Source organism: Peromyscus californicus, unplaced genomic scaffold (assembly GCF_007827085.1).
Source record: "Peromyscus californicus insignis strain IS unplaced genomic scaffold, ASM782708v3 Scaffold_16__1_contigs__length_79575227, whole genome shotgun sequence".
NCBI classification, from domain to species: Eukaryota; Metazoa; Chordata; class Mammalia; order Rodentia; family Cricetidae; genus Peromyscus; species Peromyscus californicus.
In genome coordinates this window covers 4,905,839-4,932,326 of record NW_026294458.1, presented here as the reverse complement: position 1 = coordinate 4,932,326, position 26,488 = coordinate 4,905,839, and the positions used below count along the sequence as shown (strand labels likewise).

Here is a 26,488-nt window from a genome sequence, read left to right as displayed (position 1 = left end):
GAACTTGTGCAAGAGGGAGCAGTTACATCACCAGAACAGAAGCCAAAGATAATGCAGATGGCCACAGTTCTTCAGTAGCAGTGCTGGGGGAGCAACATGGCATCTCGTGGAACTGCCTTAGTAGTCCTGATATTTTTACTGTTTTGGTTTTGCCTACAGTGACCTAAACACTTTCCAGTAGACCTCTTATAGATGCCACCGTCTCCTAGCGTTGCCACACTGAGGACTTAGCTGAGTGTCCAGCACAGGAACCTGTGATGCTAAACCACACCCGCATCATAGAGTCTTTGCACTTGTCCTTTTGATCCCTGAACAGACTCACACTTCTAGAGGGGAAGGTACTGTTCTGAGCTTACCCCAGTTTACTGCTCCTGGTGAGAAACTGGTCCTCTGGCTTCACATCTCTGGCTTTCTGCTCTATCTTGAGTTGATGCATTTTTCAAGTTCATATTTACCTAGCGATCCCCCAGGGAGAAGGTAGGGAGGGATGGTTATTTAGACACATAATTGCCCTTATACAACTAAAGTAAGTTAAAGAGTTCCTTAAAAGCTTCCTTACTTATCAACCACTTATGCTCCTAGAGAAACTGTATAATTCAGGCTCCAGGCATCACTTTGAATAAATATGCACCAGTCACGACAATCTCAGCATATGACCATCTCTTCTGAATTTTTTTTTTGGGGGGGGGTTGAGATAGGGTTTCTCTGTGTAGCTTTGGAGCCTGTCCTGGGACTTGATCTGTAGACCAGGGTGGCCTCAAACTCACAGAGATCCGCCTGCCTCTGCCTCCCAAGTGCTGAGATTAAAGGCGTTCACCACCACCGCCCAACAGGAACTCTTAAGTTAGAGAGGCATCACTGGGTAGGGCAACAAGATGGCTCAGTAGTGGGAAAGATGCTTCATGACAAGTCTGACAATTCTAGAACCTATGTAAATGTACAAGAATAAAGCCAGCTCCTTAAACGCTGGCCTCTCCACATATGACCCCCCATGTCTCTCTGCCTCCCTTTCTCCCTCCCTCCTTCCCTTCCTCTCTTCCTCTCTCTCTCCCCTTCTCTCCCTTCCTCCTTTCTTCTCCCTCCCTGTCTCCCTCCCTGTCCCTCCCTCCTTTCCCCCCCCACACACAATGATAATAATGAATAAAATCAAGGATTTTTAAATGGATACCACCTATGGCTGAAGTCATTCTTGATTTCTAAGAATGCTACTTGCAAATATCCTACTGAAAAAACCACGAGGCTGCTGTGTACACTCTTTCATAGAGCCATGCTCACACTTTAAGATAATGCTCAGTTAGGAAACAAATCACGTATACATGTGATAGGCTAAGTTCCAGAAAGCAGTGGGGGAAAGCGGCAACCGCATCTTTTTCTGGCGAGCTTTTGAAACTGTATGTGGGCACCAAGTGTGTCTTCCTCCGCAGTTAATGGTGACTTACAGAGAAACGTCTTTTGTTTGCTTTAACTTTTTGGGGGGCCCGCCACCAAGCTCCCAAATAAATCACACATGGAGGCGTAGGTAATGGCTAAGTCCTGGGAAGACCAGCAGTAGCCTTGGCTGATAGATATCACCTGTCAGGATTCAGGAGATCTCCCCTGAACACACCTGATCCATATTAACCCTGAAGGAATCCACAGCCTCTCATCTCCTGTGGGAACAAAACTCCAAAGCATTTTTGATTTCCATTTGACAAATATAGTTTTTGACTTTTTAAAAGTTAAGGCATTCCTAAAGTATATAGGCTGATTTATTTCAGCAGTCCCTCTTTCAATTCCAGGTCTCTTTGCAGCTGCCTTTGCTTTTCAACAATCAAAAAGTTCAAAATCAACACAGCAACATACAGGATGCAGACTCCCTGTGTATTTCCCATCTTACATGGCTTTTTTCTTTTACATTACTTTTACTCTCTCTTTAAAGACTTTATAAACTATTCATTTCTTTCTATGACTATACTCTTTCTTTTCTTAAGCCTATGTGCATTGTTAAACACACTGTAACCTGTTTAGAGGTTTTTCCATCTAGACCTCTTTTATTATGTATCTTCAGCCTTTTTTTTTTTTTAAAGATTTATTTTATTTATTATGTATACAGCATGTATGACTGCAGGCCAGAAGAGGGCACCAGATCTCATGGTTGTGAGCCAGGACAGATGGTTGTGAGCCACCATGTGGTTGCTGGGAATTGAACTCAGGACCTCTGGAAGAGCAGCAGGTGCTCTTAACCTCTGAGCCATCTCTCCAGCCCCCGTATCTTCAGCCTTTTTTGACCCTATGAGCAAACCTTTAAGCTGCTAACATACACCTTGATCCTCCACATGGGTTCTCAGCTGGCTCCACCCATTTCCTGGGTAGTGAAAACCAAGCGTGAAACTTGCAGCCCATGGGAGGTTTGTCTGCCCAGGACCTGCATTCAGCCTTCCTAGAGCTCTAGAATGCCGATGCTTACACTGTGGCAGGCATTTTTACTTAGTTTTTTGTTCCTATTTACCGTACTGGCTGCTCAAGGGCTTGCCAGCAGGCACAAACTCTTAAAGGAGCCTTATTTTTATTTTTTTAAAGCTTTCTCAGTCACTGTGGAAATGGGAGTACCACATTGGTACACCAAAATGTTGTTGGTTGTTTTCTTACTCTTTGTCTCTTTGGGGGCCTGCCACCCAGCTCCCAAATAAATCACACACAGAGGCTTAGTCTTAATTATGGATGCCAAGCCTTAGCTTGGCTTGTTTCTTGCCAGCTTTCCTTAACTTATCCCATCTACCTTTTTCTCTGGACTTTTCCCTTTCTTTTACTTCTGTAAATCTTACTCTTACTCCATGGCTTGCTGTGTAGCTGGGTGGCTGGCCACTGGAGTCCTCTTCCTCCTCTGGCTACCTCTTCTCTTCTCCCAGATTTCTCCTTCTATCTATTCTCTCTGCCTGCCAGCCCTGTCTATCCTTTCTCCTGCCTTGCTATTGGCCGTTCAGCTCTTTATTAGACCATCAGGTGTTTTAGACAGGCACAATAACACAGCTTCACAGAGTTAAATAAATGCAACATAAACTAAAGTAACACACCTTAAGATAATACTCTGTAACAAACATCAGCAGCTTTTTTTGTGAGAAAAAAAGCTGCAGAGTAATGATGAGAGCTGGAGGCTGCCCTAAGCTGTCCTTAAAGCCTTGCACTCATCTCGAATTCTATAATTGATGTGTTGCCTCAGCATGAGTAGTTTTTCTGGTTTTGCTTTTAAATTATGTATATTGAAGTAAATATAGAAATGACCTATAAAGATGTCGTCTTTTTCTCTGAATTTAACCTTTTTTTTTTTTTTTTTTTTTTTGGTTTTTTTGGTTTTTTCGAGACAGGGTTTCTCTGTGTAGCTTTGCGCCTCTCCTGGAACTCACTTGGTAGCCCAGGCTGGCCTCGAACTCACAGAGATCCGCCTGGCTCTGCCTCCCGAGTGCTGGGATTAAAGGCGTGCGCCACCACCTGCGCCACCACCGCCCGGCATTGAATTTAACCTTTTAAGACATCTTTATTCCCTGGGCAGTGGCGGTGCACACCTTTAATCCCAGCACTCGGGAGGCAGAGGCAGGCAGATCTCTGTGGGTTCAAGGCCATCCTGGTCTACAAAAGTGAGTTCCAGGACAGCCAGGGCCACACAGAGAAACCCTGTTTTGCAATACAAACAAATAACAGCAACAAAAGGATATCTTTATCTTTCAGTCTCTCTTGTCAAACTCCAAAACTATTAGTACCGTAGCACATTGACCGGCAGGTTAGAATAGATGTTAAATTAGATGTTTATAATATTGTACTACCGATAGACACTGTGGCTAAGAGATGTGTGTGCCTAATGGGAGCTTCATCAGAACATAATTAAACAAGGATGAAAGGCATTAAATAGATCTATTTTTATGCAAGGAAAATGAAAAGAGGAAGTTATCTGGTGGATGTGTGGTATGAGTTGTTTTTCCAAAGGACACATCTGAGATATAAGCCAGACTTGTGAGTGATCGCCCTGGTACAGGGCTCTCAAGCTCAGTGATGGGACCTCCAGCAGAGACCGGGACTTGAGCTGATAATGCCTGCTCAAGCCCTAATGTATTATAATTAGTAGAAAAATACAGAGCTATTTCGTCCTTTCCATTTCTTCAGTCTCACAGCCGAAAGCACTAGAGGAGTCGAATCCATGAAGAACAGCTCCATACTGCTCTAGAAAAACCCCAAGCTTGGTACTAGTCTCTTGTTAGAAGCTGTACTTACTGCCCAGCCTTCCAGAGCCTACAGCAGAAGCTGTGATTGAAAACGAGCAAGCTCGACAGGCAGGTGGAGGCGCACGCCATTAATCCCGGCACTCGGGAGGCAGAGGCAGGTGAATCTCTGTGAGTTCAAGGCCAGCCTGGTCTACAGAGAGAGTTCAGGATAGCCAGGGCTGTTGTATAGAGAAACCCTGTGGGGGGCGGTGGGGGGGACATCCAAAAAACAAAGAAAGAAAATGAGCAAACTCTGGTGTTAAATTCACCAAGTTTTTGAGATCTCTGCCAAGTTTTACAGACTTACCACAAAGGTACCAGAGACATTTCTGACAGTTGTTAGTTTATCGTTCAGTTTAGTTACCCTTATTTTCCAGCACAAATTAGTTTTTTATGTATCTATACTTGGGAGGGCAGCATAAATATGGGAGACCATAAAACTTGATTTCTTAAGTTTCTAGATGCACATTGCAGCTTTTGGCATAGCAGCTCTTGAACAGAGTTTGCGCTCTCAGCCTCAGCGTCTTCATTTGCTGAAGGTGTTGAGGGACACCAGTGAAGCGTATTCAGTGGCCCTGCAGCACCTGCTGGTTTCTGAGAACTCCCTAAGATGCAAGTGTCTGCGTGTGCAAGCCCTATATAAAAGTGTGAGTTTGTGTAAATCCTGCACGTCCTGCCCACTTCTCAAATTTGAGAAGTTTGGTTTTTGTGGTTCTGTAGCCCAAGCTGACCTCGAACTCAATATCCTCCTGCCTCCACCTCCCCAGAACTAGGATCACAAGTGCATCACCATGCCTGGCTCTCCCTTCCACACCTAGTACAGTGTAAATGATATGTAGTTGTGATAAAATCATATTGTCCAGGAAACAGTTACAATGCAAAAAGTCTGTGCATGCACAGACACAGTCTGGTCTGTTGTTTACTGTGTGCACCGTCTAATCATATGCAAGTGCCTGGTTGTGGGGTAGGGTAGATAGTATAAAGTGTTTTTTCCCTGTATTTGGCAAATTCTACCCCTTTAATAAGTACTGTCTACCTGGATCATAGTTGTATGCCTGGATTTCTCTGTTTGACAAAAGTCACTTGTCTTGCACATAACTTGGTGTTAGAGCAGAGTGATAGGCTTGACACTCTGATATGTTAGCAATTCCTAAGATTGTAATTATCAATCCAGTCAACGATAAAGATAAGGGCACACAAAATATGCTGAAGATGAAAATTGCATAATACATTTTAGATAGAGCAGTTTGTCAATATACCTGTAGCCATAAAACTGTCCTCTAGTCCATAATTCCCTTTCTGGAGATGTCCTCTTACAAAGGAGTCAGAGGTTGAGACCAAGATTATAGTCATCAGCCATGATACGAGTTAATGGGGCCGGGGAAGAGGAGACCCTGGACATAACAGCTTAGAATGACTAGGTAAACAACTTTATTTTAACATGATTCCTGCTCTGTAGTTTTCAGAACTATTTGATAGTGGTAGAGAGTACTCACAGTATAACACTAAGTAAAAAATAATGTGATGTGATCAGTTGCATATGCTGAAAAATGCATCCTCCTTCGTCCTTTGCAGAGCAGGGCTGAAGGAGGATCGGCCAGTGTCAGCAGTCTCTGGATGAGTGGATTGCAGTTTGGAGGTTTTTGAAGAGTTTTTGGTCCACCTAGTGTTTTCAGGATTATGCATAATAAATATGTGGCTTGGAATACCTACAATGAAAAATAGTAGAGAGAACTTGGGTTTCTAAATAGCTGTGATTTATCAGCAATGGCTTTATTACGAAAAAAACATGCTGAAAGCTGTTTTTTTCCAAAACTGGGGAGATTTAGTTAGTTTTAACCAAGAGATGGCAAAATGTGAGAGCCAAGGAATTGTCTGGATTCTGGTATCCTGAGATAACACTGATTTTCACGGGGTGGATGAATAAGAACTCAGAGAGGAAAGTTGGTGTCTGATCCAAAGAAGCTTCTGAGAGAAGAAGTGATAGAATGTTTGTTCAGACTTGCAAGGAAGTTGTTTATAGAGGGACTTGGGTAACCTCCATTTCATTTTCCAAAATATTTGAGATGTCCAGAGAGAAACAAATGAAGCACCTTCTGGGGAGGGTTCATGGAAGAATGGGTATGTTATGACTGTTAGTGCTTAGGCTGGCCATGGTAGCCCGTTCCTGTAAATCTGCCACTTGGGAGGATTGTGAACTTGAGGCCAGCCTGGGCTACCTCCCAGCCTGGGCTACAGCGTGAGATGCGACCGCAGGGGAAGTGACAACAACCAGCCATAACAAGCACTTAATGTGACGTTAAAATCCCAAGAATCATAACAGTTACATCTTTTTTTCTGATTAGGACCCAATTTATGGAAAAGGAAAACTTGGAGAAATCCAGGGCCTTATTCTGGGGATGTTGGACACCTTTAACTATGAGCAAGTAAGTAAGCTGCTTGCGTCTGAGTTTGTCTAAAGACAGAAAAATACTTGTTGGTTTTTCCTGTTCTTTTCTTTCCTTCTGCTTGAATATTTTTGTCTTTGAAAAAATCACAACTTACTAGAAATAAGTAGATTGAGATACATATGTACCTTTCCCTACTTTTAAGTTTCCTGTGAACTTAACTTATAAACTTGTGTGTGCCCGTGCACACACAGAATATTGAAATGCATCTTACTTATTTTATGATTCACTGGCAATCATCTAGTATTTTATTATATGATAAACTTTCTGATAAAATGATTAAAAACCTTTAATCCATAAAAATGGTCAGAGAATTATAGAAAATAGCAAAGTAAAACTAAATGACTGTTCATTTAAGTATTCTGTAACATTATTGCTACTAACTAGAAATTGTCATTATTCCTCCCTTAACTCAAGATTGCTTAGAGCTGTTAAGATTCAGCTAGAGCCAGCTCGGCCTTGTACACTTTCTTCCAGGTGCCATCTCGTGTGTTAGATACAGTATCTGCTTTTGTTAGAGTTTAGGAGCGAGAAGAAGAAGAATTGAGATGCGGAGCTTTTCTTAAATGTTTTCCTTAAGAATTGAGGCTGCCACAGATGGCACAGGGAGGCTTCATGTCCCCACAGACGCAGGCCCTGGGACATGGGGGGAAAGCTGAGCACCGCTGGGGAAGTCATAGAAGAGGAGAGAAGGGGGAGGCTGACTGGACGGTGTTAGCATACCTTGAGGACAGTTAAGTAGAAGTTTTGCATTACAGGTCAAGTTGAAGAGCTGAACTGTATAGCAGGGAGGTGGGCTGTGCCCAGGTCTGTCTTGCCCTTTGGACCGACAACCTGACTGCATGTCTCAGTGATGTGCATGCAGGTTGAGAATTAATACGGTATGAAAGCACTTTACAAGCATAGGCAGCCTTAAGGTGACCTCATGTGTTAGCAGTGAAAATGTCTTAATGACAGATGACAGGATCTTGAGCAGCTTCAAGTGACTTTTAAGTGCCAATCAGAAAATGAGATCTCTGCCCAGGGGAAATGAACGCTGAATAATGACATTAGCTTTCCAGTGAATTGATACTTGAAACACTGCCATGCAGCAGTTTCCATCAGAGGCCAGGAATCCAGGCTGTTCTTATCACAACTGTCGGGGCCATCGAGAGAGAAGTTATAAATACATGCAATAGATTTGGCCTTGTCGAGTCATCTGAAAGCCATCAGTACTGAATTGAGCCACAGAAGGGCAGAGCACACATTTCTTAGGAGCCAGTGACAGATTTGAGCGTTTGAATGTGTGCGTTCATCATCACTGTGTGGGAGGGGTTCCCACTTGAGTTGTTGGGTCGTCTCATCTCCAGTTTCAGCTGTGTTGTTCATTAGTCCCTGTCCTTCATTTTAGCCTTTTCTTTTGTTTTGACCTTCTGCAGACCTTGCTGGAAACCACAACCAGCCTTCTGAACCAAGACCTCCATTGGTCACTGTGTAACCTCAGGGCTTCAGTCTCCAGAGGACTCAATCCCAAACAGGACTACTGTTCTATATGTTTACAGCAGTACAAGAGACGCCAAGAAATGGCTGATGAAATCATTGTCTTCAGGTAAGAGAGGGAAGGGATATTAACGTCCTTGGCCCAAGTATGTGTGTGGTAGAAGCAGCCAAGCAGAAGTCCATGCACAGTCAGCCATTGAAGCCGCCGGCAAAATAGGCAAGAGTTCCTGCCCCACAGCCCTTCCAGTCTGAGTGGGAGTCGGGAGGGGACATCAGGGGTCTCAGACATTATATAAATCCTGTCTAATCAGAGTTAAGATGGAAAGAAAAGGCAGCAGGACCGGAGGGTGAAGTGTGTCCCCAAGAACAGTGCTGTGTCAAGCAAGCAGGATAAGGGATCTCTCAGGGGATGATGACCTTGAGCAGAATGAGAGACAGAGGTGGATGTGCGGAGAGCCGTTTGGATCAGTGGCTCTGACAGGTGTGACCAGCTTGCTGGTGCATTGGATGTGGAAGTGGGAACTAGGATGTGGAAGTGGGAACTAGGATGTGGAAGTGGGAACTAGGTCTCTGACTTGAGAAATACAGTGGATTGTCTGAGGAGGAACCAGTATAAGGAACTGGGAAAACAATAACTCTGCCCTGCAGATCTTAGGCTTGAGGGAGCTGCCAGATTCTGAGTAGGTTATCTAATAGTCATACTTTATCAGAAATCCAGGGCCATGTTGAGACTGGAAATACATAGTTAGGAGTCAGAAACACAGAGATACTTAAGCCACAATACCTAGAGGGAGACGTGTCACACACAGGTGACACAGGGACCAGAGACGCCAGAGTCCAACTTCCTGGTTTCAGATGTTGATTCTGCCATGTCAATTTCATCTTTTTCTATCTCAGTTTCCTTACTTGTGGACTGAGATGGTAACAGTAACTGCATGTTGAGGTTTTGTCATCAGTCAACAGTGCCCGGCATGAGGAAGTGTTTTTTGTGAGTGTCAGCTGTGCAGGAAAACTGGCAGGTCTGGAGATGCACGAGGAACGCGTTCTCATCGCACTAAGAACCATCCCTTCAGGAGTCGCTTATTGAGAACCTGCTTGTCCTGGTTGTTGTTGATGGTTTTGGCTTTTGTCAGTTCAACTAAAGTCATCTGACAAGAGGGAACCTAATTGAGAAAATGCCTCAGTAAGATTGGCCTGAAGGCAAGCCTGTGGGGCATTTTTTTTTTATTAATGATTGGTGCGGGAAGGCCCAGACAGTTGTGCTTGGTATCACCCTTGAGCAGGAGATACTGAGTTCAGTGAGAAAGCAGGCTTGGGGCTGGAGCATGGCTCAGTGGTTAAGAGCTCTTTCAGCGGACCTGGATTCATTTCTCTGCACCACATAGCAGTTCACAACCACCTGTAACTCCAATTCCATGTGATCTGATACCCTCTTCTGGCCTCCATGGGTACCAGGCATGCAGGCAAAATACCTATACACACAAAATATAAATAAATAAATGAATGAAGCAGGCTAATGAGGAGCAAGCCAGTAAGTAGCATTCCTCCATGGCTTCTCTTCAGTTCCTACCTTCAGGTTCCTGCCTTGAGTTCCTGCCCCGTCTTACCTGAGTGATGGAACATGACCTGAGAGTTGTAAGCTGAAATAAACTCTTTTCTCCCCAAGTTGCTTTTGGTCACTGTCTTAGTTATGTTTTTATTGCTATGATAAGATAGCACAACCAAGGCAACTTATAGAAGAAAGAATGTATTGGGGGCTTACAGTTTCAGAGCCCTTGATGAGCAGGGCAGGAGCATGGAAGGCAGGAATGGTTCTAGAGCAGTAGCTGAATGCTTACATCTTCATCCAAAGTAGGAGGAGAGCTAACTGAGAATGGCATGGGCTTTTGAAATCTCAAAGCCCACTCCCAGTGACACACCTCCTCCAACAAGGCCACACCTCCTAATTCTTCCCAAACAGTTCTACCGGCTGTTTGGCAAGCATTCAAAGATTTGAGCCTCTGGGGGCTGTTTTCATTCAAACCATCACGGTCATGGTGTTTTATCACAGCAACGGGAAACCCTAACAAAGACACTACTGTGAACCAGATCTATTCATCAAGATAAGGAGCAGAATGAACAAAATATGAAGCAGTGATAACTACTATAGAAAAAAAAGAATAAAACATGCAGAGAGATTTGCAGAAGTTTGGGGGAATGGCTGTTTTATATAGCATGGTTAGGAATGCCTGACTGTTGAAATGACTTATTAATAGGCAACTGTGAAACCTAATTAAAATGTAATTACTTATTACATTAATAAGAATAAAACAGTATTGAAGAAAGAGGATGTTGGTAGCTACAAGTTTATAAAGATCAGTTGGGGGACACCCCCTGTGTAGATGATTTTGGAGTGATTTTGAGACCTAAGGAAGTGGCTGTCTAATTTGTGGGATGCGTGTTCAGCTGGGGTTAGGGATGTGGAGGCTGTCAGGCAGCACATTCCTACCGTGCTCGACGGCCAGTGAGTGGGTAGCACAAGAGGTCTGGACAGAATGAAGAGGAAGCAGCGAGAGAATGCCCGAGGGACAGCAGAGGTCAACCGGACAAGACTGGGTTCTTGTACGAAGATGGGCTTTTCTTCTGAGAAGGCACTGGGTAGTTTTGAGGGTGGAAGTGGTGTGTCAAGGGCCACTGGTTGCTGTTTTGAGAGTGGACCACGGAGGGACAAGGAAGGAAGCAGAATGACCGGTAAGGCGACTTCAGTAGCCTGCATGAGAGATGGCGCAGTGCAGTCAGTAGCGAAGAACTCAGAAGTGAGAACTCTGGGTACCATCTGAGAGCAGACCCAGCAGGATTTGCTTCCAGATGCGCTCATGATGTGCAAGGCAGGAAACAGTATGGATGACTCCACACTTCCTCCTGAGAAGCTGGAAGAGTGCAGTTGCTGTTGCTGAGATGTAGAACGGTGGATGGAGATACGCAATGGCGGTTGAGTTAATGAAAGTTAGGGGCTTGCATTCGCATATGTTAAATCAGGACTCCTGTTAGACACCCAGGGTAGACTTCTCAAGGAGACAGATACATAGGGCTGGAGGAGATGTCTGGCCTGGCGGTACACACCTGGGCGTCATGAGCCCGTGGCATTTTAAAGGTTTGGAACTAGAAATAATAGCTGAAGGAGCAGGGCTGGGTAGAGGAACGACAAGTGTACGAGAAGCAGGCTCTCTACAGAAAGAAACACTCAAGAAGGAAAACTAGACAGCCAAAGAGAGGGTTGCCTTCTGCACTCCTCCAGTGTTTCTGGTTAGAAAAGGGGATCCCGAAATGACCACTGAGAGGCATCCTCAGTACCAGCCCCTGGATCCCTTCCTAGGAGCAGTACTCAAGCTTCCAAGTGTGGCATCTGTGTGAGGGTTTCAAATCATAATCCACCTGGAATATGGCGAGGACACTCGTGCTTTTACCAAGCCACTCAGATAATTGTGACTTTTTCCCAGTTGCTTTAAAAACACTACCTGAAAACCACTATCAGAATGCTACAGTTTGAGCGTGAACATTGGCTCAGCTCAGCTTCTGCAGTCAGAGAACTCACGGAGGCAAACCTACTCACAGCTTAAGAATCCAAGTAGGCGGCAGTGGCGCACGTCTTTAATCCCAGCACTCGGGAGGCAGAGCCAGGCGGATCTCTGTGCGTTCAAGGCCAGCCTGGGCTACAGAGTGAGATCCAGGACAGCTACTCAGAGAAACCCTGTCTCAAAAAAAAAAAAAAAAAAAAAGCAGTAGGTGAAGTGGGTTCTTAAGGGGAGGACATCAGTGAGTACACGTCCCTCCTGATTCATGTCCCTGTACAGCCGGCCACTAGTCATTTTGGATTTTTCTTCACCACATGCAAGTGTCCCACCCTACCCTATCATAATTCATGTTTATGGACTTTATACTAAGGGAAAGTACAAATGTGTCTTCATTTTGCAGCTGTGGCCATTTGTATCATTCATTCTGTCTACAAAGCAAGGAATGCACCCTGGAAATTGAGGGCCAGACCAGATGGACCTGTTACAAATGCAGCTCAAGTAATAAAGCGGGCAAACTCAGTGAAAATCCTTCTGAGAATAAGGACGGACGGCTAGCCTCCTCACAGGTGAGACTCGGTTCAGCGCTGCCGTGGCCTGTGCTTTTCTCGTCAGTCTGGCAGGCCTGGCCTGTGTCGTCAGGTCCCATAAGCCTCTAAATTACCTGATAGAAACGGAATGCGTGACATCTCCTGCTCAGTCATGTGGAGGGTGTGAAGAGCCTGTCTGCTCTGCACCGACACACTGATGAGATGTGTTCTGTCCTCTCTCGGGGACCTTAGCCAGAGTGGCAGGTCAGCGAGGACAGACGAGCACCCGCCCGGGAAGAGCGTGGCATCACCACTGTCTTGGAGCTGGTGATGGACAGCTGCTGCTTGTGTGCTCTGTGCATGTTCCTTTCTTGAAAGAACTTGGTGCAGTGTGTTCATTTCAGAAACTTCTCACTGCCCCTGGAGGCTGGGAATAGAGCTCAAAGTTCGAAACCTCAACCCCTAGCTTAATCTTCCTGGCACCAGCCCTCATTCCCAAACTATACAGGGGTCCCCAGCTCCCAGTCATCTCATTGGCACACGAAAAGTGCTCTTCTTGAAAGGGCGGGGGTGGCACATGCCTTAATCCCAGCACTCAGGAGGCAGAGGCAGATGGATCTCTGTGAGTTTGAGGCCGGCCTGGTCTACAAAGCAAGTACCAGGAAAGCTAGGAGCCAGAGCTATTACACAGAGAAACCCTGTCTTGAAAAACCACAAAAGAAAAGAAAAAAAAAAGTGCTCTTCTTACAGAGGAGATTCAAAGGTGGAATTGGGGTTTTTGTTTGTTTGTTTTTTAGATTTATTTATTTTTACTTTATGTATATGAGTATTTTACCTGTATGAGTTTGTATGTCTGTGTACCACTTATATGCAGTGCCCAAGGTGGGCAGAAAGAGGGCATTGGACTTCTTGGAAATGGAGTTACAGAAGGTTATAAGCCACCCCATAGGTGCTGGGAATTGAACCTGGGTCCTCTGGAAGAGCAGTCAGTGCTCTTAACTTCACAACCCCAGTTCCAGATTTTAAAGAGCTCTTTGCCAGGACCAAGGGACAAAGGCCAATAATTGTATTCTTACTGCATGACAAACAAAGATGAACCATGCCAGAAGAACAGAGATTGAGTGTACCTGAATCAGATATAAAAAATCATGGGAGATTATGTCAGCTGCCCCTGCAAGGGAAAATGGGGAGGGGAATAAGATAGGTAGGTAAGAAGAAAAACGAGGCAGACGTGATAGAGAGCAAACCTCTGCTCTCAGCAGAAGAGGATGTGCATTAGGACATGACCATGGTTAGGTCTAGAGTGAAGAGCTCCTTCACAAGCGTCGCCTCCCGTGTAAGGCGTAAGTCACCATCTCTCTTGGAACCCAGCCTCTCCTCACCACCCTCAAGCCCCGGAAGCTCCTGATGCATTTTGACTGACTTTGCATGTGGAATGTGAACTAGGCGTGGGGACTTAGCCTTTTGCATGTTCTTAGTCATTGAATGGTCTTTGTACCTTAGTAAAAAATTGGTTAGCACATACTCTGAACTCTTTTCAGTGATACAAGTATCTGTCAGTTTTCTAGTTCTGTCGCTGTATGGGAAATTTGGCTGCAAAGTTGTGTGAGTCCTTCAGCTTTGCTTTTAATTCTGACATTTGACTACTCTACTTCTGCTGCCTTTTGTTGTGTGCGCGTGCGTGCGTGCGTGTTGGTTTGGTTTTTCAAGGCTGAGTTTCTCTATATAGCGCTGGCTGTCCTGGGAACTTGCTCTGTAGACCAGGCTGGCCACAAACTCACAGAGATCCGCCTGTCTCTGCCTCTGTCTCCCAAGGGCTGGGATTAAACGCGTGCACCACCACTCGGCTCATTACAATTTTTTGAAACAGATAATACATTTACTGGTTGGCTATGAGTAGGAAAATGCATCTGTAAGGAAAAGAGACCCTGTATATAGATATAATACTAGCCAGTTACAGTTTGACCAAAAAGATTCCACTGAAAAGAACAGTAAAGGCCCTTGCTACCACCAGTCCATCTGGTGTAAAGTCGGTTTCTCATCACTCTTTGCAAAACGCTGCCAAGGCAGATGTAGCTCTTGAGCTTAGCATGGCTAGTGTTTGGGGTTTTGTAACATGAACAGTAAACAAGAGTTCCAGGGCATCACACAGTATGTACTGTGAATAACAACCACTCTACTTTACATCAGCATCCCAGTTTTAAAATTTTATGTAACTAAAAGGAGCAATGTCAATATCTTAAAATACCACTTACCGGGGTTGGGGATTTAGCTCAGTGGTACATCGCTTGCCTAGCAAGCGCAAGGCCCTGGGTTCGGTCCTCAGCTCTGGGGAAAAAAAAAATACTGCTTACAATTGGGGGACCCCTGCTCATGTTCTCTGTTACCTGTGACAGATGTCCTGGATGTCGTGACTGACTCATCCTCTAAATGCGTCGCCTGGGCTGGTTACATGACCCCCACACTTAAAGTCACAATGGCAGCAAGCTCTGTAGTTTAAATAGGAAAAAATGGGACTTCCCCTCCCTGCCCCTCATTTTCATTGAAAGCCTCATTATAAATTTTAAAGTCAGCTTACTGCTCTCTATAAGAGAAAAATCTAAGCTCATGTTAAGTTCTGAAACCATTTACAGTATATTCATTTCCCATGTCTCCATACCTCAGGCACTGAAAAAGAAAACACTCAGTTTACCTGCCTTTCCTTTTACCTCCTCAGTGCATGTAAAAAGGTAAATACTTTAAAAATTAGACATCCATGTCAACAGCGTTTCTCCATGTGGCTGTCTGTTCTGTGTGGCAGATAGGGCCCACAAGGAAAGAGTTGATATGAACCGTATCAGATACATGAAGTGTTTAGCTTCACACCAACTTTATGAGGGTGAGATCGTCCTGATTTTACAACTGAAGGAACTAGATGCAGCTCAGAGGGGAGAGCCAGTGTTTGAACTCATGATTTTCGGAACACTGCCCCTCCATCCTTCCAGGAAACTGCCTGGTAACTCTAACTGTAAAACAGATGTACATGTATTGCCGCTTGATAGTCCTCCACATCGTATGAGTCATTCACATTTCTAATCATAAACTTTAAGTCATAACTATCAATTTCATAGTATGGTGGTTTTCACTAAAGTTCACTGTCTGTGAGTTTTCCTTTGATTCTTTAGTTTTCTTTGAAGATCTGTCCATCCTGCTTACCTCTGTCCAGAGAGAGAGCATGGCAGGAGCCACTCGACTTTCACATGCTTCTCTCTGTACACAGGAAGATTGAATGTGTTTGAAATATCCCATTGCCCTTGGAACACCATCCTGTCAAATAGCTTTTGATTTTATCTTTTTGGGAAAGGTGATAACTGATAGTTAATTCTCCAGCTTCTGACTCCAGCTCAGCTTCATGCAACACTTACTCCTTTGCAAACCTGTGGTCCTGGCTGGTCAAGCGCTGTCTCCTGCTATTCTTACCTAACTTCATGTTAGCCAATATGTACAGCCAATCAAGTTTACATACTAGTTGTCTACCAACAAACTGACATGACCAGGACATAAGTGATTCCCCAGAACACCTCTTTCTCCTGGAATAAGGATTTGATCCTGCATAACCAAGAGGAATGATCCAAATGACTTTCTTTGCTTACTCTCGGGGTTTACGGACGCTCAGGGGATCTCAGAGCCAGTGTCGTCTTGGCTGGGCCGTCTCACTCTGTGTCTCTCCGTGCACAGATAAAATACACAAGAGAAGCCGGGCGGTGGTGGCGCACGCCTTTAATCCCAGCACTCGGGAGGCAGAGGCAGGCGGATCTCTGTGAGTTCGAGGCCAGCCTGGTCTACAAAGCAAGATCCAGGAAAGGCACAAAGCTACACAGAGAAACCCTGTCTCAAAAAACCAAAAAAAAAAAAAAAAAAAAAAAAGAAAAAAAGAGAAAAAAAAATGCACAAGAGAAACTAATTTCAGTTGAAGTATTCAGCATCCTAGTCTAGTATCTCAGTATGTTTATTCATTTATATTAATATCAAAAGATTTCAGTTTCATCTTAATTTATTCACTTATTAAATTCAAAGTAACAGATAATACTTCCACTAGCATTAGATGAGGTGAACTCACTATTAAATTTTTTAAAAGTGACTATTGAATTTATATTAATTTTAAAGTACAAATTCAAAGAAAAAAAGATTTAGTAGGTCTCAAACAACAAGCTGTAGTTTTGAATTGTCACAGGTACACAGTTGGTTTGAGAGGCAAATAGAATGTTATAGGTGAGAACGTTGGATTGAGCAGCAGGGAATATACTTATTTACAGATAGAACCTTTAAGCTCATCTCGGACGGGTACAAAGTTAGCAGCCATGTTTAAAAAAAAAACATTTCAAACAACACAACAGGATGCAGAAGGGGTCTGAGGAGGGAAGTGGAGGGCACTGTGCCACATGCCTGCAGGCCCAGCTACTAGGAAAGCTGAGGCAGGAAGGTCTCTGGAGTGTGAGACCAACCTGAGCAACACTGTGAGATGTGTTGGGGGTGGGGGGACTGTAAATGTGGAAACTGGGGAGGAAGGAGCAGGGACGAGCATGTTTGGTCACAGGAAACACTGATGGTTTTAAAACAAAGGCTGTGATATGGCCCAGGACCGGGCTGTGCGCAGATAGCCATACCTATTACTAAACTTCTTTTCCAGATCTATTGTAATGAATGGCTTAACATTCCTACCAGTCAGCAAAGGCTTGTGTCCCAGACACCTGAGAATAACAGTAATGAAAAAAGAATTTTCAGCCGTTGTGCATAACTATATTTTTAGTGGAAATATAAAGGAAGGACTTAAAAAATTCTACTCCCCCACAATGTGAAAATACTCATCTTGTCAATGTTCAAAGTAATATACATTGAAATAGCAGTATACCATTGCTTTAACTTACTAAACTAGCAGGCTCTTAGAAATATTTATTAAACTGGCACACATTTAAAAATACCCTTTTTGTGCATGCGGGTGTGTGTGTGTGTGTGTGTGTTTGCATGTGTGTATGGGTGTTTCCATGTGTAGGGGCTGAGTTTGTAAGATGTGAGTGCACCCTGTATGGGGAGGTCAGAAGTTGGTGTCCTGTCTGATGTCACCCTCATCTGCTGGAGGCATCATGGCGGCATGTAGGCAGACGTGGTGCTGGAGATGTAGCTGAGAGTCCTATATTTTGCAGGCAACAGGAAGTTGACTGAGACACTGTGTGGTATCCTAACCATAGGAAACCTCAAAACCTGCCCCCACAATGACACACTTCCTCTAACAAGGCCATACCCACTCGAACAAAGCCACACCTAATAATGCCATTCCCTATGAGCTTATGGGGGGCCAATTACATTCAAACTACCACAGTGACAAAGGACATAAAAGGTAGGATTGCCCAAAACCTACTTGAAGAAACTTGCTAAGTCATTAGTGAGGAAAGAGGAACTGAGGCAAAGCCCCGGTCTCAGAGAAGAAGAGAACCCGGGAACTCAGAGGAGACAAGGGTTTGCGGGAGTCAGAACAAGAGCAGCTCCAAGAGAGGCCAGATGACGACTTGAGGTTTAAGAGCATTAGATGGAACAGTGTCCTAGATGGATGAATAGCCAGGAGTAAGGTCTGTTCCCCCAGTGCATATGCAAAGCTTAACACCCATGGTGCATCAAGACCCCCCAAAGATGGTTTCACTGTGAAGGAAGAGGAGAGGATTAGGGCTAAGTGCTGTTTTGATCCCACCAACAAAGCTTAAAAGGAAGCCCTAAAAGATAGAACTACTTACAGCTATTTAGAACAAAGCTCAAGAGTCTACAAAAATTTAGAACATAGACAACACCTAACGAGGTAGAATTCCCACTCCCCGGTGAGCAAAGAGGCAGGAAAATATGTCAAAATTGACAGTTTTTGACCCAGAAATGATACAGGTGATAGAATTGATAGAACATTTAAAATTATCATATGCTCACGAAACCACAGTGAAGATTGAATGTGTTGACTAGGGAGATCAAAGTTAGGAAATGTCAAAGCATCTGGAGATTAAAACAGCAGTGTCTAAATGAAAGATGAGGTTTCCAGCAGAATGGACATTTGCAGAGGAGATGGTTCGTGAACAGCATTGCTTAGCAACAGAAGGAGAGAGTCCGGCACACATAGGAGAACATTAGCCCATGGATTGTATGCTAAATAGTAGTCCCGGGGTGAACTCAGCAGCGTCCCTAACCAAATGGTCATGTGCAATTAATAAAAGCTCTTCGTAGCTTGCTGTGGCTCAGGTTGGATTTTGCTGTCAGAAGAGGCTTGACACCAAACCATCATGCTTTCTTCTGTACTGTATTATTTGGTTAACAATCCTTTTGGTGTCAGAGCTTCGTGGGTTTTAGAGAGAAGGCTTTTGGGCCCATTTTGGAGACAATCTGGCAATGATTTTTATTAAATGCTTGTGCTCTTGAGGCATGGAATTGCAGAAATCAAACAGGTAGTCAAGCTTGAGTACCCAGTGTTACAAACTTGGGATGCTTATGACAATGTTTTTAATACCTAAAAAGTTGAAAGGAACCGAGATATCCCTAAGCCCACAGTTGATTAAATTAGTTATAATACCTCCATTCAGTGAATGAACTTTGTAGCCATGAAAAATACCACACTGGAGGAAAATATTAATGTGTGAACTACTGTTTAATGTCCAGTATGGAAACCCAGCAGGAAGGTGACTGTGGTGCTCATAGTTGTGATTGCTGTGGGGTTCGACTGTGTCTTCCGCTTAGGTTTCCGTCAGTGTGTATATATTCCTTCTAATGAAGTCAGAAAGAAGTGAGACTTTTTAAAGAAAATAATGGTGATGCTCCTCTTTCACTTAAACTTTAGATTACCAGAGTCAGGAGTCATTTTGTTAACGAAGCTCACAAAGGTTTGACATGCTCATCATCATTAAGGCTGTCACTCAGCCCATCACCCATATTCCCAGATCTGTTATCTTGCACCTGGATTTATAGCTGAATTGCCTGAGGCATTTCCAGAGGAATCTTTTTAAACAAAAAGAAGACCTTTCTCAGGGGCTGCCGAACCTCTTCTGTTGCACATCAGAGACTCCCAGACTTAATCTCGAGAGAGCAGATTTCTCTCGTGAGTCACCACATCTAGTTCCGGACTTCTTTGAAAATGTCTGCAGATCTGTGCATGAGGTCATTTTTTAAGCTCAAATACCTACTTTTCTTTGAAAATCTTTTTCCCTTTTCAAAAAGATCATAGCAGAAGTTAAAAATAGATCGCTTTTTGCAAGCTACACTGTACATCTGGCATGACTTCCCGAGTATTGATGGCATGGTATGTCACACCAAGGACTGTCAAGTCCAGCTCTTGCAGACTTTGGAACCTGAAAGGGCAATCTGGACAACCTGCAGTTTTCACCCTTAATCCGAGTCATGCTTTCGGAAGTTTCTGAAAGTCACATAGAGGTGGAGGGACCTGGGAGAATGGCACTGATAAATGAGGCAAACTAATAAAGTCTTATGTGATAACCAACTTTATCCAGAGCCTCAGACAGTTTATACCCCGAGGGTTAAGAAAGGTCACACAAGTAAAGTTCTCATGCGTTCAATCTGTGTACAGTCATACGGACAAGCCGTGCATGGCAAAAACACGTTTTTCCATAGAGGCACACAAAGCATAGTTTAAACATTTAATTGAATAGCAACAGCAAGCCATAATGAATAATCTGAAGTCAACTCCTCTATCTGCTACACCTTGGAAAGGTACAAAAACAGATTCTAAGAACAATTCCATGTCTTTAAAGGAACTGAGGTCTCTAGACTCGTGTCTTTTTCTTGGAGTGTTCTCACAAGCCTCAGAATTCTCCTCCTCACACAGTTCCATTCCTGCACCATGTTCCAACATGTGGTTGAAAGCAAGAATACTTTTGCTGGGCGGTGGCGGTGCACGCCTTTAATCCCAGCACTCAGGAGGCAGAGGCAGATGGATCTCTGTGAGTTCGAGGCCAGCCTGGTCTACAGAGTGAGGTCCAGGACAGGTACCAAAACTACACAGAGAAACCCTGTCTGGGGGTGGGGGGGAGAGAATGCTTGCAACATGTTCCTACTTCTGTGGTCATGTGACAGCAATGGGGACTACTGTCATCTTGCTACTGTGTGCTGCAGACTCCTCACCTGAGACTGGAGGAGCTGCCCTGAGTCTGGGGCACAGTGTACTTGTTTAGACTTCTAATCCATCATTTGGATGCAGAACCTGGGACCAGCCAGCCAGCCTACAGTAATGGTTATGTTTTATTTATAATCAATAAGTGTATATTCTGACTTCACAAATGTGCTGGAATTCACTACCGGATTCAGAATTTTGTTCTATAAGAAATTGAATTTCTTTAATAGCTACAAGCTGTTCATATTTTCTGTTTCATCATGCTTGGGTCTATACTTTTAAGTTCTATGTTTGAAGAACTATATCCTTTAGATTTACTTTGTTATCAATTTTGTTGGTGTTTGCTTTTTTGGAGTTTCTCAGAGTTTATCACAAGAATCTATAGATAATTATTGGCAGACTTCTAGAATATAAGCTCAATATTATTAAAAATGATTGTATTTCTATATAGCAGCAAAGACCAATAATACCTTGAATATTTAATAGTCCAGACTTAAGTAATATTTTATCTTTTAAGGGTTTGAAGTCATTTTATGTATGTTAGATCCATAAAGGGAGAAAGATATTATCAAAATACATTATATACATGTATGAAATTGTCAGGGAAAATAAGAACAGTAGAAAAAAAACAAACAAAACACAAATCCAGCAAAGGCAGTATTCATTGTTTAAGTGGGTTTTTACAGTTTTCCTTCTTGAAATATAAAGAAACTACAGAAATCTGTAGAGGGAGGGGTTCCCATAGAAGCCGTGAAGAAACTGGCGGAACCGTATCATTTTGTCCTTTTTGGTCTTTGTCTGGTGTAAGATGCTCCACTGTGACCCTTTCGGTATCAGCAGACACTGCAGATACATTGCTGGGTATCTTAGTCGTCGTTGTACAGACACAGCTGGAAAGTCATCATGAGCATGGGTCAGTGTTATAGCCTGAATAAAACCAGCAGGGTTGTGATTGTTAAGCAGTTAGCAGTACTAGAAATTAGCAGTGTACTCATAATTCTAGTAGATACGATTTTGTATTCCCAGCCTTGGTGCTCACAAAAGCTAACTGAAGAAAACTCATCTTTCATTTAATTCAGATAACCTGAGGGCAGACGTCTTAGGTGTGATGACTGGCCCAGTCATCTGAAGTAAAACAGGAAGGGGGTGTTTGTGCCCTTTAGTGACTTCTTTCCATTCCTTCCTCGGAACTTAACAGCATGCCTTAGGAGCTTCATTTCTGTGGGAGCCTTCCTGTTCTCCTGTCAGCCAAGATATTAGATAATGTAGCAGTTAGAAGCCTAAATCCTAGAGACAGGAAACTTGAGTCTGCTTAGACAAGAGTTCAGAGCACACGGTCTTCCTCCAACACTATACTTAGTTTTCTCATCTCTAAAATGGGTAGCAGAAGCCATACGAGAAGAGGGAGTGTGGGTTAAATAAAATTGTGCCCGTAATGGGCCTGCCATGGTCCTTGGCACATAAAATCCCAAAATATGTTATATATTATTTCTCTCCTTTTAATCATCTCCATATGAGTAGTGAGATTTGTCTTAGTTAGGGTGTCTGTTGCTGTGATAAAACACCATGACCAAAAGCAACTTGGGGAGGAAAGAGTTTATTTCCTTTCACAATTCTCAGGGCACCGTCCAGCACTGAGGGAAGTCAAGGCAGGAACCGAGCCATGAAGGAGTGCTACTTACTGGTTTTCTCCTCATGGCATGCTTAGCCTGCTTTCTTATACAACCCAGAACCACCTGCTAAGGGTACACCACCCACCATGATCTGGTCCCTCCCACATCAATCATTAATCAAGGAAATGCCTGGCAGACTTGCCTACAGGCCAGTCTTAGGGAGGCATTTTCACAATTGAGACACCCTCTTCCCAGATGTCTCAGTTGGTGTCAAGTTAACAAAAAAAAAAAAAACCAACCATCACAAATATATATTAAGACTAATTGTAGATACATTCCCATATGTCTAGTAAAGTAACTGCTCACTTTTAAATCTAATTCCTAAACACTCCACAGATAGAGAATCCGTCTTCTGTACAGGTACTTGCTGACTAGTCAGCACTGTAACTGTTCTTAATGCAGCCTCTGGAAACTAGTGTCCAGCTTTCACAATCCACAGGGATGCTGTGGTGGTTTGAAAGAAAATGCTCCGCAAAGAGAATGGTACTATTAGGTGGCGTGGCTTTGTTGGGGTAGGTGTGGCCTTATTGGAGGAAGTGTGTCACTGTGGGGGTGAGCTTTGAGGTGTCATATGCTCAAGCTACACACAGTGTCTCAGTTCACTTCCTGTTGCCTTTGGATCAAGATGTAAGGACTCTCAGCTCCAGTACCATGTCTGCCTGCATGCTGCCTTGCTTTCCACCATGGTGATAGTTGACTAAACCTCTGAACTGTAAGCCAACCACCACATTTAAATGTTTTCCTTTATAAGAGTTGCTGTGGTCATGTTGCCTCTTTACAGCCATAGAAACCCTAAGACACCCAGTCCCTAGTACCAACTTCTGTCTTAGTTTCTGTTTCTATTGCTGTGAAGAGATACCATGACTATGGCAACTTTTGTAATGGAAAACATTTAATTGTGGTAGCTCACTTACAGTTCAGAGGTTTAGTCCATTATCATCATGATGGGACATAGCAGTGTGCAGGCAGACATGGTGCTAAAGCTGAGAGTCCTGCGTCTTAATAGGCAGGCAACAGGAAGTGATCTGTCTCACTGTGCATGGTTTGAGCATATATGAGACTTCAAAGCCTGCTTCCACAGTGACACCCTTCCTCCAACAAGGCCACACCTACTCCAACAAGGCCACACATCCTAAAAGTACCACTCCCTTTGGGGACCATTTTCTTTCAAGCCACCACACTGGGGTATTGCTGTGAAAGGCCTGACCCTGCTTTTGTTTGGAGGAATTTAGTCTTTGGGAGTTTTGCATTAGGAAAGCAGTAGAATGCTTTTAGCGCCGCTTAATGGGCCATACCAGTAGGAGCATGGAAGACAGTGGTTCTAAGAGTGATTTGAACTTTGGGGTGATGGCTTAAGAGGTTTCAGAGGAGAAGAGTTTTAGTATGTTGCCTAGAAATTGTTCTTGTGATATTTTGGTGAAGATTGTAGCTGCTTAAGTTTTCCTGAGGCTAAAGTTGAAGAGTTTTGGATTAATTCCCTTGGCAGAGGAAATCTCAAAACAGCCTAGTACAGACTGTATTGTGTGGTTACTAGTGTTAACTCTAATGAAGTTATATAATGAAAAAGAGCAAGCTGAGCAAGGAAAAATATTTAAGGAGAAAAGGAGCACCAAAGAGTGGAATGGTGCTAAGTCCTGTATTCAAGGAGATAAGCAGATTAGCACATGGAATAAAAGGTGTGGTGACCCCAGGGCAAGATCCCACCCAGCTAAATTTCCAACTTGTGAAAAGGAATTACAGAAGTTTAGAGCTGGGTGTGATGGTGCACTCCTTTAATCCCAACAGGCAGGAGTTTGAGGTCAGCCTGGTCTACAGAGCAAGTTCCAAAGCAGCCAATCTTGGGCAGTGAAGGAAATCATTGAAAGGAGAGAGCTGGTGAAGATGTAATTGAAAGATCACTGAGTTGAAGGCTAGCCTGGTACAGATCCGGTTACAGGACAGCCAAGCTGAGGCAGTGAATTCAGGAAGCCATCAAAAACAGAAAGTTGATGAAGATGTAATTGAACAAGGGGGCCGTGTTCTAGCCCCAATAAGCAGCAGAACTTGGCAGCTTCAGCCACGTGGTTCTGGAGTCAAGGTTAGAAGAAAGGGGCTGTGGAATTTGCCTCCACAATTAAGGAAAGCTGATGAGGCCAGGCATGTGTCAGGGGTGTCCCTGAATGGAGGCCTAGAGAAGTTTTTGCGTGAAGCTATGAAAGGGAATCCTGCATTGCCTTAGAGACCCCAAGATGTTGGAGATGCCAGAGCCGTGGGATATCTGCCGAGGAAAGCTACTAACAGGGAGTGGACCCAGCCCAGGAGAGAGAAGTGTGCTGCAGTCAACAGAGCTGAAAGGAGTTGGAGATCTGAAGAGCACTTTGACGTCAGACATGGAGGTGCAGAGTTTGGAGTTTGCCCAACTGGTTTTCAGTCTTGCATTGATCCAGTATTTCCTCACTGTGCCCCCTTCCCATGTTTTAGAATGGTAATGTACATCATGTGCCATTATATGTTGGAAATATGTGATCTTCTTTTAAATTTTAATTGTGTAGGGGATTACAGTTAAGAGATTGCATGCATCTCAGGAGAGACTTTGAACTTCTGACTTTTAAATAAGTTTGAGACTGTTATAGACTATGGGGCTTTTGAAGTTGGACTGAATGTATTTTTACGTCATGATATGCTTCAAGCCTTTGGGGGTCATGGAGTGGAATGTGGTGGTTTGAAAGAAAATGACCTCAAAGGGAGTGGCATTATTAAGAGATATGTCTTTGTTGGGGTAGGTGTGATCTTGTAGGAGGAAGTATGTCACTATAGGGATGGGCTTTGAGGTCTTATCCACATCCAGTGTCTCAGTTCACTTCCTGTTGCCTTTGGATCAAGATATAGAACTCTGAGCTCCAGCACCCTGTCTGCCTGCACGCTGCCTTGCTTCCCACCATGGCAATAATGGATTAAACCTCTGAACTGTAAGCCAGCCCCAGTGAAATGTATTGCTTTATATGAGTTGCTGTCATGGTGTCTTCACAGCAGTAGAGCCCTAACTAAGACAGGTGCTTATGCTCTCTGGGAAACTTGGAGTTGCTTAGAACCTTATTCCATGCTGTGGAAAAGGAGGTTATACCTCCACATTGCGAACATGAGGCTCACTCATGGTTTCACACCTCCACATCTCAGAAGTTATAATGTAAAGCTTACGAGTGCTAGTGTTTTATTGCTTTAGGAGCCTAACTTCAAGTATTAAATTATAGTACAAGCTGGTAGCCGCACTCATGGGGGAGACGTTATAGTCACATTCTTCCAATAACTTACACACTTCATTTGGTTCTCTGTCATGTCTTATTTCATATTTCTCTTTTGCATCTTATTTCTTTATGTCATTTGACCATTTCTAGCTCACTTTGGATAAAATTTCAATCTGTTTCCTGATTCAACCTAACAGCTCACGAATGGCAGCCTTCATTAACCCACTGTCGGCTGTATTCAGACTTGAGTTCCAGCCGGTCTCTGCTGGTTCTTGTACATATTTAATGTGGTATTTTCATTCTTTGAGAAAGTCATATATGCATATAATGTATTTTGATCATATTTACCCCCCACCCCTAATTCTTCCCACCCCCTCCTCTCCACCCCTCCCATCTTTATCTCCTCTTTTTTTAATAACCCAGCAGGTCCCATTTGTGCTGCCCAATACCCCTGGTTATGGGACCATCCACTGGAATGGGGTCAGCCCAGCAGAGGCCACATCCTTAAAGAAAGCTGGCTCTGCCTCGCCCAGAAGCTGTCCATTGTTGGCAGCTTCTCACTTAGGGGTTGGGGCTCATGAGCCTCTCCCCAAGACGTGTTGGAATGTTGACTCGGTTGACCTGGTGCAGGCAGCCATAGCTGCTGTGTGTCCAGAAGACTCTGTTCTGCTCTGGTTCTCTGCCTCTTTAGATTTTCCTTCTCCTCTTCTGTAATGGTCCCCGAGCCTTGGATGGGTGGCAATGTAGCTGTCCCATTGACTGTGGTGAGTTTCTGTGCTAACTGCCACCAGCTGCACAAAGAGACTTCTGTGAGGAAGCCTGAGGGCCGCACGAACTCGTGGGTGTGGAGACAGGGATTTTGAGGGCAGTTTGATTCTGTGTCCATCTAGAAAAGTAATAGTAACAGGTTCTCCCCTGTAAGCTCCCAGGCCATGGGTTCTTAGTCAGATTATAGTACCACACGTGTGTTTCCTCCTGTAGAGCAGGCCTTAAATCAGTCAGAAAGCAGTTGGTTACCCGCGTAACACTCAGGCACCCATGGGTCGGGTCTTGCCGTTCCTGTCACGATGACAGCTCACAGGTACACTACTGGAAAGACTACTGGTGATCTCCATTGCCAGTGGTCTACATAGCATCTCTTGGTGCTGTGAAAACAGGACAGCCGGCAGGAGCTTCCTGGTCAGTACCGACTTGATTTCTCCGTGTCCTGTG

At 43.9% G+C, this 26,488-nt stretch overlaps 1 protein-coding gene across 5 annotated transcripts in view; it reads left to right on the top strand.

Annotated features, from left to right (window-relative positions):
* The window catches only part of Vps8 (VPS8 subunit of CORVET complex), a 236,527-nt gene that overhangs the window by 174,010 nt on the left and 36,029 nt on the right, over positions 1 to 26,488 (top strand). For all 5 annotated transcript variants that reach the window (XM_052740097.1, XM_052740098.1, XM_052740099.1 and 2 more), the window contains 3 exons: positions 6,581 to 6,661; positions 8,101 to 8,270; positions 12,116 to 12,281. In XM_052740097.1, the coding sequence (XP_052596057.1) occupies positions 6,581 to 6,661; positions 8,101 to 8,270; positions 12,116 to 12,281 (417 nt within the window). The remainder of the gene's footprint in view (positions 1 to 6,580; positions 6,662 to 8,100; positions 8,271 to 12,115; positions 12,282 to 26,488) is intronic.